Here is a 12,500-nt window from a genome sequence, read left to right as displayed (position 1 = left end):
AGGAAAAGGGAAGAGCGGTGGAAGGAGGAGGAAAGAGGGGAAGTTTGAAGGGAAAAAAGGGGGGGGACTGAAGAAACCAGAGGTGGAAATTTTGAGGACGAAAGAGGGGATAAAGAAAATAAAAAAAATTTTAAGAAAATAAAAAAAAATATAAAAAAAATTTTAAAAGATAAAAAAATTTTAAAAGGGGGGGGGGGGGGGGGGGGGGGGGAACAAAAAAAAAAAAAAAAAAAAAAAACAAAAAAAAAAAAAAAAAAAAAAAAAAAAAAAACAAAAACAAAAAGGGGGGAGGGATTTTTTTTTTGTGTTTTTTTGATGGTTTTGGGAGGGGTGGGGTGTGGTTGGTGGAATTGTGGGGGGGGGGGGGTTTTGGGTGTGTTGGGTGGGGTGGTGTTGGGGTTGAGATATATAGATAGAAAAAAAAAAAACAATAACAAAAGAAAAAATAGATAAAAAAATTAAAAATAATTTTTAAAATAAATATATAAAATATTATAATAATAAAAAATATAATATATATATATAATATAAAATATTATATAAAAAATAAAAAAAATAAAATATAATATATAATAAAAAAATATAAAATTATATAGATAAATATATAATATATATATATATATATATATAATTTTAAAAATTTTTTGTTTTTTTTTTTTTGAATATAAAGAGAAATTTTAAAAATTAATATTAAAAATATAATATAATATAAATAATATATATTAAAAGATATATAATTTATATGAAAATATATATATAAAATTATATATATATATATAATAATAATAATAAATATAAAATATTTATAAAAATATAAATAATATAATAAAAATATAGTTATAGGAATATAATTTTATATATATATAAATATATATATATAAAATAATAATATGATTTATAAAATAAAATATATAATAAAATATATAAAATAATATATTATATAAAATAATATTATAATTATATATTATATAATTTAAAAATTAGTTATATTTTAAATTATAATATATATAATAAATATATATAATATTATATATATATTTATAATTATAATTTTTTTGTTTTGGGGGGTTTGGTAATATATATAATATATAAAAAATAAATATATAATATAATATTATATATATATATTTATATATATATATAATATAAAAAGATATTATATCAATAATTTTAATAAATATTTTATATATAAAATTTTAATAGATAATAAGATATATAAAATTTTAAAAAAAATTTATATAAAATATAATAAAATTATAATAATTAAAATATATAATATATATAATATATATTATATAATAAATATATTATTATATATATATATTAATATAAAATATATATATATTTAAAATTTTATTTTTTGGGTTGGTGTTTGGTTGGAATATATATTTGAATAAAATAAATATATTTTAAAAAATAAATAATAGATAAAATTATATTGAATAATAGTAATATATAATAGAATATATATATTATATATATATAATAAAAATATAATAAAATTATATTATAAAAATATAAAAAAAATTATATTATAAAATATATATAAATATTTTTAATATATATTATATATTATTATATATGTATATATATAATATATATATTTTATTATAAAATATAAAAAAATTATTATATATATATCTTATATAATATAGTTTTTTTTGTTGTTTTTTTTTTTTAAAAATTTTAAAAAAAAAATTATGAAAAAATTAATTTAATTTATAAAATTTTAAATTAATTAAAAATATGGTTTTTATGATTTTTTTAAATTTAAAACTTTTTATTTTTTTTTTTTTTGATAATTTATTAGTAATTTTAAATAGGGGTTTTGAAAATGGTAAAAAATATAATTTTTTAAAAAAAAAAACCCCGGGGTCGTTGATGAATTAAATTTAAATTTACATTATTTAAAATTTTAAACAATTAAGATTATATTATAATATATATATAATAATATATATATAATAATATAATATAATATATATTTTATATATTTTATATATATAAATAATTATAATAAAATATATATATTTATAATATATTGTTTTTTTTTTTTTTTTTTATATAATATAATAATATAATTATATTTTATATTTTTTTTTTTTTTTTTTTTAATTCCAAACAAACCCCCCCCAAAACCCACAACCCACACACCACCCAACCACCACCCCCCACACACCCCCAAACACAATTAAGGGTGGTTTGTGTTTGGGGTTTTTGGAATTTATGGTGTGGTGGTTGGGTGGTGGGGTGGGGGTTTGTGGGCGGGGTGGTGTGTGTGTTTTGGTGTAAGTTTATATTAATTGGCCCCCCCCATAATAGTATATATATAATTATATAAAATATAATATTATTATATATAATATATATTATAAATATATATATATATAATTTAAGTATAATAATATATTTATAATTTTTTTTTTGGGGGGGGGTTTTTTTTTTTTGATATAATAAAAACATAATATATATAATATATATATATCAAATTATATAGAAAATATAAAAACAAAAAAAAAAAAAAAAAAAAAAAAAAAAAAAAAACAAAAAAATATATATATTTTTTGGTAGGGGTATTTATTTTTTTTTTGTTTGTTTTTTTTGTTTTTTTTTTTTGGGTTTGGGTTTGGGTTTTTTTTGGGGTGTTGTTTTATGGATTAATATATATATACATTTTGGAAAAAACATATTTTTATATATAAATAATATTTTAAAATTAGATATATAAATTATATATTTAATAATATATATATATATAAAAAATTATTAAATATATATAATTACTTTTTATAAAATAATAAAAAATTTTTTAATTTTTTTTTAAAAAAAAATAATAAATAACAAAAAATTTTATAATATATATAAAAAATATAAAGATATATATAAAATAAAAAAATAATTTAAATAAAATTAAAAAATAAAAAAATTTAAAAAAATATAAATTTTAAATAATTTATAAATAAAAATACAAAAAAAAATAATTTTTAAAATAAAAATAAAAAAAAAGAAATATAATAAATATAATTATAGAATAAATATATATAGTTAATTATATATTTTGGGGGGGTTTTTTTTTTAAATATAAATTAAAAATATAAACAAAATAAAAATTAAATAAAAAATAAATATAAAATTTTTAAAATTATATATTATAAAATATTATATATATTATAATATAATTTAATATATATAATATATATAATAAATTTTTAATAATATAATTTTAAAATATATTTATAAATTAATTATATAATTAAAAAATATATAATATATATAATATAAATAGATTTTATATATATATATTATATATATTACATATAAAAGGGGGGGGGGGGGGGGGGGGAATAAATATTAAATATATATATATAATATAAAAATAAATAATATATATATATATATATAGATAAGAATATATATAAAAATTTAATATATATATTATATTATAATATATATAAAATATATTTTTTTTAAATAAATAAATATAAAAAAAATTTAAAATTTTAAATTAATATATAATTTTTAATATATAAAATTATAAATAAATTTTAATATAAAATATATAAAATTTATATAGTTTTAAAAGAATTTTAAATAATTATTATAATATATATAATAAACACACACACACACACACACATATATAAATTAATATATATATAATTTTATTTTATATATATAAAATAAATTTTAATATATTTTTTTTTAAATAAAAAAAAATATAAAAAGATATTAGAAATATAAAAATTTAAAAAAAATAAAAATATAAGATAATATATATTAATATATATATATAAAATATAGAATTTTAAAAAAATTTTTTAATAAAAAAAAAAAAAATAATAAAGAAATAAGAATAAATAATATGATATATAATATATTAAAATAATATTTTAAAAAATATTATAGAATAGATAAATATATATTAGAATTATATAATAATATAGATATAGTTTAGATAGTATTTTTATAATATAAAATATATGTATTTTTTTTTTTTTAAAGAAATATATATATATAAATATATAAATATATTATAATTTAAAGATAAGTATATTTTAATATGTATTTTAAATATATATAATAAATTATAAAAAAATATATTTAATATATAAATAATATAGATATATAAAATTAAAAAATATATATTAAAATATAAAAAATTTTTTTTTTTTTTAATAAAAATATATTAAATATAAAAATTATAATTTTATTTTAATAAATATATATATATAATTTTAATTATATATTATAATAATTAAAAGTTTAAAATAATATATAATAATATAATATATATAATATATATATATATATAATACTATATATATATAAAAAAATAATAATATATATAGTATAATATATTTTTTAAAATATATATATTAATAATATAGATATATATATTTTTAATATAAATATTTAATTTATATTTTAAAATTTAAAATTTATTTAAATATAATGAATATTTAATAATGTATATATATATATATATATTATATATTATATTTTATATTTTATAATAAATAGTATAATATAATATAATGTAATAATATATATTATGTTATATATATATAATATAAATATATATATATATATATATGTGTGTGTGTGTGTGTGTGGTTGTTTGTGTAATATATATATATATTATATAAATAAAATTTATATTAATATAATAATATATAATTATTATATATAATATTTATAATTATTGTATTATTTTGTATATATTTATATTTTAAATATATATATATATTAATATTATATATTAAAATTTAAATATTATATAATAATATATATATATATTATTGTATAAAAGTATATTTAATTAAGTATAAGTTATATATATATTATATATATAAAATAATATATAATATATATATATTATATATATGTGTATATAATAATAATATGTGTATATATAAATTGTGAAATATATATATAAAAATGTGTATATAAATATAATATAAAATATTAATAATATATATAATAGTAATATATTTTATATATATATATAATATACATATACATACATACATACATACATACATACATACATACATGTGTGTGTGTATGTATGGCCATGAATTGTGCATTTACTTGTTGATAAATATTTTTTGTCACTGTCTCCACAAACTAGATTTTTTTCCCTTTTTGTGTTTTTGAGCATCTCATCCTTCATTTTTCAGTAAATGAAGACACATGCATCGTAGAACGGCTCTTCTCCAGCAGTCTGGTCGCTGTAGTTAGTTTATCGTCTCCGCGCAAACTAAAAGTGTGCCACTTCAAGAAAAATTCCGAGATATGCAACTACAGTTATCCCAACACCATTCTTGCCGTCAAGCTCAACCGGGCAGTAAGTGTACTCTGCAACTAGTTTACAGTATATATGTGGTAAAATTTTAAAATTTTATATATATATAAATAATATATATAAAATATATATATATATATAAAAATATATATAAATTAATGAAATAAAATATATATTAATATAATATATAAATAATATATATATAATAAAAATTTTTATATTATAAAATACATACAACTACATAAACATACATACATAATACATACATAAAAATAAAACATACATAAATACAACATAAAATACAAAACCCAAAAACACACACACAACACACACACATATTTTACTTTTAGATACTCTTTTAATAATATATAATATAATATATATATTTAATATATTTTATATTATATATAGAATATTAAGAAATATATAGAATATATATATATTTATATTAAAAATAATTAAAATATATATAAAAAAATAATATATTATAATATAAATAATATAAAATAATACATACATAAATCAACAACATACAACATACATACAAAAATACATCAACATAATACATACAAACAAAAACCCCACAACACAACCACACACTAATACTTTTATGTATCTCATATAAAAATATTATATAAATATAAAATAATAAATAATTAATATATTTATGTATATAAATATAGTAGTATATATATATAATATATATATATATATATAAAAATATATATATATATTATATATTTTATATATATATATATATAATATATATATTTTATATAAATTTTTTTATTAATATAAGATAATGTTTACTGATTGCCTTATTTATTATTATTTGCTTAGTTTTTAATATTTATTGTTTGTTTTACACTATGAAAATTTAAGGAAACTTTTCCTATATTTCCATAGATAAACAATAAAAAAAATCCCTGATGTAGATTTACTTTTTGTCATTTTTTGGGTTTATTTAATTTTTTTTAATTTTTCCTATTTTCATTTTTATTACTATTGTTTTTATACCAAGTGATACACAAGGAAGAGGAAAGAGAGACGAGACAGGAAGTCATACCCATAGAAAACCACGTCTAGTGAAGCAGCGACTTCGCATCCCCAATAAGGCCCTAAGCTCTCTTGACCCCATTTCAGCGACTGGTGGTCTGCCTAGAGGAGTCCTTGTATATCCACAACATCCGCGACATGAAGGTTCTCCACACCATCCGTGACACCCCGCCAAACCCCATGGGTCTGTGCGCTCTCTCCATTAGTAATGACAACTGTTACTTAGCCTACCCTGGTTCCAACTCCATTGGCCAGGTCCAGATCTTCGATGCTCAAAATCTGGTAAGTTAGTGGTTGGTGGAATTGCTTATTTGTTTGTATATTTATATGTTTATGTATTCTACCCAGAGAACTTTTTTTTTTTCTCTCATATTTGCAACGAAAGTGTGATTGATTTTATATTTTTGGTAAGTTAGAAAGTCTCTAAAGAAGTAAGTTTTAGAGTATTATAAGATTTTAAAAGCAAGCTTAATCTGTCAATAAAATGGGACATCGTCTTGAAGAAAGTTCTCATCAGCATGTTCCTAATAATATGACCCTTCTTGATAGGTCAAGAGGGCTTTGAAGCTTCATTCAAGATCTATTTCTTTTGTCCATGTCTCTACCTAGCAGTTTAGGGGATGGGGATGTATCTCTCAGTTATTCAACAATGTGGTGGACATAGAAATCCAGTTATTGTTGTTCAGTCGTTGATTTTTTTTTTTTGGGGGGGGGAGAATATTAATGGAATTTCCCACCCCCTTCTGAGTTTCCTTTCTTGCTGTCTGCCCCATTAAAGAATAGAAAAGAAAAATTTCACTCTAACCTTCCCCCAGAAAAAACAAGACCTCGTAGGGATTCATTATAAATAGATAGATAGAAATTGTTAAATAAAGCCCGGATACCAAAAAAAAGAAAGGGGAGAAATATTTACTGCTCTCTTCCAGCAAGCAAAAAAGTGATTCTGCTCAAAGATAGCCTCTTGCTGCCCCTTGCTTTAACCTGGTACTAAAGGGAAGAATAAAAAGCCCAAATTGTTTTTCGGGAGGATTAGGTGTAGTTTAAACCCCTTTTCTGGGCTGAGTTGCTGATGGTGGCACCGCATCTTGACACACCTCACACCTCTGGCTTGTCAGAGGGAGCTCATCTCACTCAGTTTGTTGTAACATAAATTGTTTGGTGTCAGTATTAGGTCAAGGCACTTAATCTGTTCTTTACTGGACCCAAATCAGGGGTTTTGGCTTTCTTGAGTGCAGCTTCTTTGGGGGTTTGGGTTTAACCCCCCCAGCTAAGACCCATGGCGTGTCAGGATTTCCTTTCTTTCCCCCTTTTCAGTGTTATAATCTTTTTCTGCATAAACAGTTTTGCTTTTGGGTTTTTCCCTTGGTTTATTTGTCATTTTATGGTGTCCCGGGAGTCACAACTCGTGCCCCCTAACAAAATAAATTTTTTATTTGAGTCCCTTCCTAAATGCCCCCCAGCTCGAATCTTCTTCCAAAAGCTTTGTGCACTCATGACTAGTCATTTCTGGCACCTTACATGACGACACATTCCATCACCCCCAAAAACCTATTCAAAATTTCCCAAAGGGAGCACTTTCCCCCTCCACTGTTAGCCAAATTTTTTCAAGACATGATGGTCATATAACCTGGATCCAAGAATTTAAAGAGATGGGAAACCACTTTTTTAAAAAATTTTTTATTTAAAACAAAAAATAGGGTTCCTTGCCTAATGGTGGTGTGTGAGGGACCAAACAAAAGCTGGGCACAAATGGGGGGAAAATGCAAAGTGTGCCGCCAACCCACATTGGCCCGTAGCCAATTTGAGCGCGAATGGGTTTTTGTGTTGATTTGGGCATAGTTTTTTTTTGTTTTCAGTATTAAGCACAATTTTTTTTCTTTTTGTTATTGTAGCCTGTTCTTAATATAAGCTGAAAATATGGTTATTAGCCTTTTATTATTGATATAATTTACTATTATTATTGTTTTTACTCTTGTTTCAATCAGCTTATGATGACTGTCACAACCAGTATTGTTTATATTGTAAATGCAAACCTCACACTAATAACTAAATCTCTCTCTCATTCCTTCTCACCTCTTCCAAAAAATGAATCCTTTCCCAATCTTTCCAATCCATCCTCCATCCTCTCCCCAACCCTGTCCACTCACTCCAATCCCCATCAATTAACCCATCCAATTCCCCTCTGCCCCCCCCCCCCTTTCCTCCCACAGGTTGCCACAGCTTCAGAGAAAGGCACGGTGATACGTGTCTTCAACGTGTCTGACGGAGCTCGGCTGCACGAGCTGCGGCGGGGCATGAAGCGGTGCGCCACCATCTTTTCCCTAGCCTTCTCGCCTGATGCGCTCTTCCTCATTGCCTCCTCCAATACAGAGACAGTCCATGTCTTCAAGCTCGAGGAGGTCAAGGATACGTGAGTTTAGAGTGACTCAGATTTGAGGAGAAAGGGGAGGGAGAAGGGAAGGGGAATTGTGGGTGTCAGGGATGTGTGTTTGGGGTATTAGGGATTAGGGAGGAAAGGCAAAGGGTAGGAGGTACATGTAGGAGATGGAGGAGGAGGAGGAGAAATGGAGGACAGATGAGGTCAAGAGTTGTGAGGGTTAGGAGGGAAGGGGAAAGGAAAAGGGATAAGAGAAGTCAAAGACATAAGATTCAAGAGGAGAGGGGTTAGGGGAGTAAGGGAGCGGGAGAGGAAGGGAAGGGGAGGAGGGAAATGGAAATGGAAATCTCCATTTCTAAGAAAAAGGACTCAATTAATTCCCCTTCTCTAGTCATGATAAAATAGTCACAGATAATGATCATACAAATATATGGTAACCCAAGACTATTTACTAACATAACACCCTTTTAACCCTAACCAGGCAACGAGTAGTGGTAGAGGAGCAGCCCGGACTAATGGGCTGGATGAGTAAAGCAGTGAGTGCGTCGGCCAGCTACTTACCAGCCCCTGTGACGGACATGCTGAGTCAGGGCCGTGCCTTCGCCACCATTACACTTCCTTTCCAGGGGATACGGAATGTCTGTGCCATAGCAACGTGAGTGCGGATGCCAGACATCTTTGTCTTTTGAACGCTGTAATGGGGCCAAGCAGGCATGAGTAGGCTGATGTCTTTTTTTTTTTTCTCTCTTTCTCTCTCTCTCTCTCTTTTTTTCTTTCCTTACCTCTTTCTTATTGCTTATTTGCTTTTATTATACTTTTACTGTTGGTGTTACATTTACTATTATTATTGATATTTTTCAAACTGATATAGATGATGATGATTATAATAATAGTAATTATAAAAAATAAATAATGCAGGCCCTTTCCAGTTGTGTAAGTGAATTTAACTAAAATGAATATTCATGCGTCTTGCAGGATTCAGAAACATCCTCGGGTAGTTGTCGCTTCAACAGATGGTTATTTGTACATTTACAACCTAAATACTACAGAAGGAGGTGACTGCACATTATTGAAACAACACAGGTATGGTTTTAACTAGCAAGAAGTCAAGATGGCCTTCTGTTGCTGTCTCGCATATAATTTCCATTTAGCAAAATAAATCAGTATAGAAAAAAAAGATGATGAATAAAGAAACAGGATAATAATTAGAATAGAGTTGATCTAAACTGATTCTCCCTCCGTGTTGCAGGCTTGACGGAAGCGGTGAGGGGAGCAGCCCAGTAAGTGAGGGGGGCCCCGTGCTAGGACCTTACCCTGGAGGCGCCAAGAAGACAGAACCAGGTAAGGGACTAGACATGGTATCATAGGTACCAACTTACCTGTTGAGTCTTAGTTTTTTTTCAAAGTGGTAAGTGATTGGTAGCATTGGATTAACTATAAGGGTGATGAGCATACAGGGTAATGACTAATGATACAGATATATAATAGTCGGCGGGACTTCTTAACGATATGTTTTAAAAAAATTTATACCCTAGGTTTAGTGTTTCTGTTTCTTTGTTTGGTATTCTAATCACTTATTGCATTAACCCAATTGACCCAGATTACAGGAATACATGCCATGCCCACCTTAATTTAAGTTCATCTATTGGCTCTGCACATAGATGGGTCTACAGGTGTTTAGTCACCAAGGGGTCAGTTATTTGTCCTACCCATCACACTTGTTTACCCTTTTCTTCGATTTTTGGAAAGCTTCGTTTGTATTATTTTATTGTCTTTAATGTTATTAATGTATTATTAACAATTTAATCATCATAATATCAGTAAGATTGGTAACAGTATCAATAGTATTATAAAGAAAAACATATCCAGCAAATTCAAGTAATGGGGAATTCAGGTGCGGTCACTAGGGCCTGCTGATAGATCCCTTGGTGGCTGAGTACATGTGGAGCCACCTGTTTGAAGCAAAATTCACAAGAAACTCCAGGGGCAGAGCATACATCTGTTGTCATTGGGTTAAAGGACACGTTGGTGATTGACTCTTCATCTGTAGAGTGGCCTTATTGATTTCATTTAGAAGTTTTGATACATATGTGATTTGGTTTTTAACATAGTTGATATTGTTATATTTCTAGAATATATATATATGTGTGTGTGTGTGTGTGTGTGTGTGTGTGTGTGTGTGAGTATGTATGTATGTATGTATGTATGTATGTATGTATGTATGTATGTATGTATATATATATATATATATATATATATATATATATATATATATATATATATATATATATATATATATTATATATATACATATATATATATATATATATATATATATATATATATATATATATATATATATATATATATACATACATATATATTTACATACACATACATAAAAAGATACGATGGTAGAAAAACCCACAATGCACAAACTAGACTTTTTAGAAATAAAACCGTTTTGAAATCCTCCTGGATTCCATCTTTAGGTCAACCTGAATATGGAGTGCAGGAGGATTTCAAAACTTGTCTTGTTTTTAAAAAGTCTATTTTGTGCATTGTGGGTTTTTTTAACATAGTATCAACAAGGTAGGGTGATTTACCATTCGTACATAGATACATACAAAAATACTATATAAATATACATATGTATATGAAACACACATTGGTTAGTCTCATATCTCTTTAGCTTTTTCAATACTTGAAATTAAAGGAAACAGATTTAGTGATGAATTTCAGACCAGGGAAGTTCTTTGTTTCAGTTCCAGGAGTAGTAAAGTGTAACACAAGTTCCCTCACCCTGAGAAATATTTCGTATCCTGCTTGCATTCTCTTGCCCTGCATGCTAATTGCTGCCACAAAATCTCTTATTTATTGCTAGATTAGTTCTAAAGATATTTACTTTGAAAGATAACATAGGCATAAGTGTTTCTTACATTTAGAAGAATGTTTTTTATCCTTGGGGTTCAAATGATAAGAAGCTCGGGTTTTGCTCTCTCTCTCTCTCTCTCTCTCTCTCTCTCTCTCTCTCTCTCTCTCTCTCTCTCTCTCTCTCTCTCTCTCTCTCTCTCTCTCTCTCTCCGGGCTAGTACAGTGGTAACGTGTCGGCCTCTCATCCGAGGGGTCGGCGGTTTGTGCCCTGCCCAGGCGCGAGAAGTTGCAACTGTCGCCTGGAGGTTACTGCTGTGGCTGGGCACCACGGTGGGTAAGGACTCGGTTCAGCTGACACACGTGAGCAAAATCAAAACAGACAGTATGTCACACCAAGAATATCCATTGTAACAAATGAAATCAAAACCAAACAAACTTTAAACTCTCTCTCTCTCTCTATTTTTGTCTTTCTCTGTATCTCTCTCTTGATCTCATTCCCCTCTCACTCACTTTATATGACTTTGTCTTTCTTTCATATCAAGTACATAATAATTTTATCCCATAACACAGTAGGTTGTACAGTAATTTTAAAGTTACTGTTTGCGCGTGTCTATGTATCAGTGTGTATGTCTGTGTTTATTTTCTTGTATATCCACAAATACTCACTTGCCAGGCTGTCATGCCCAGTGATCATAGAGCTTTCCCTACACCTTGGACATGCCGTCATGATTAGTTATCATTAGTGGTTTTCAATATTTTCCTCAATTAGGTCTTGCCTTTGTGGCAAACTGTCTGTGTCTCTTCTGAAGAGGTAGATTTGTCTTTAAAGTTTGTTTGCCTTTAGGGTTAGGATTTGTGTGTGTGTGTGTGTGTGTGTGTGTGTGTGTG

At 25.5% G+C, this 12,500-nt stretch overlaps 1 protein-coding gene across 1 annotated transcript in view; it reads left to right on the top strand.

Moving 5' to 3' along the window:
• The window catches only part of LOC119598491 (WD repeat domain phosphoinositide-interacting protein 2-like), a gene marked incomplete at its 5' end in the record, with an annotated part of 16,243 nt that overhangs the window by 1,795 nt on the left and 1,948 nt on the right, over positions 1 to 12,500 (top strand). The window contains 7 exons of the mRNA XM_037948119.1: positions 5,181 to 5,347; positions 6,449 to 6,647; positions 7,288 to 7,339; positions 8,553 to 8,771; positions 9,220 to 9,393; positions 9,714 to 9,821; positions 9,988 to 10,079. Coding sequence (XP_037804047.1) covers positions 5,181 to 5,347; positions 6,449 to 6,647; positions 7,288 to 7,339; positions 8,553 to 8,771; positions 9,220 to 9,393; positions 9,714 to 9,821; positions 9,988 to 10,079 — 1,011 coding nt within the window. The remainder of the gene's footprint in view (positions 1 to 5,180; positions 5,348 to 6,448; positions 6,648 to 7,287; positions 7,340 to 8,552; positions 8,772 to 9,219; positions 9,394 to 9,713; positions 9,822 to 9,987; positions 10,080 to 12,500) is intronic.

This window comes from Penaeus monodon, chromosome 41, assembly GCF_015228065.2.
Source record: "Penaeus monodon isolate SGIC_2016 chromosome 41, NSTDA_Pmon_1, whole genome shotgun sequence".
Classification (NCBI taxonomy): Eukaryota; Metazoa; Arthropoda; class Malacostraca; order Decapoda; family Penaeidae; genus Penaeus; species Penaeus monodon.
This window is presented reverse-complemented; position numbering and strand designations above follow the sequence as displayed.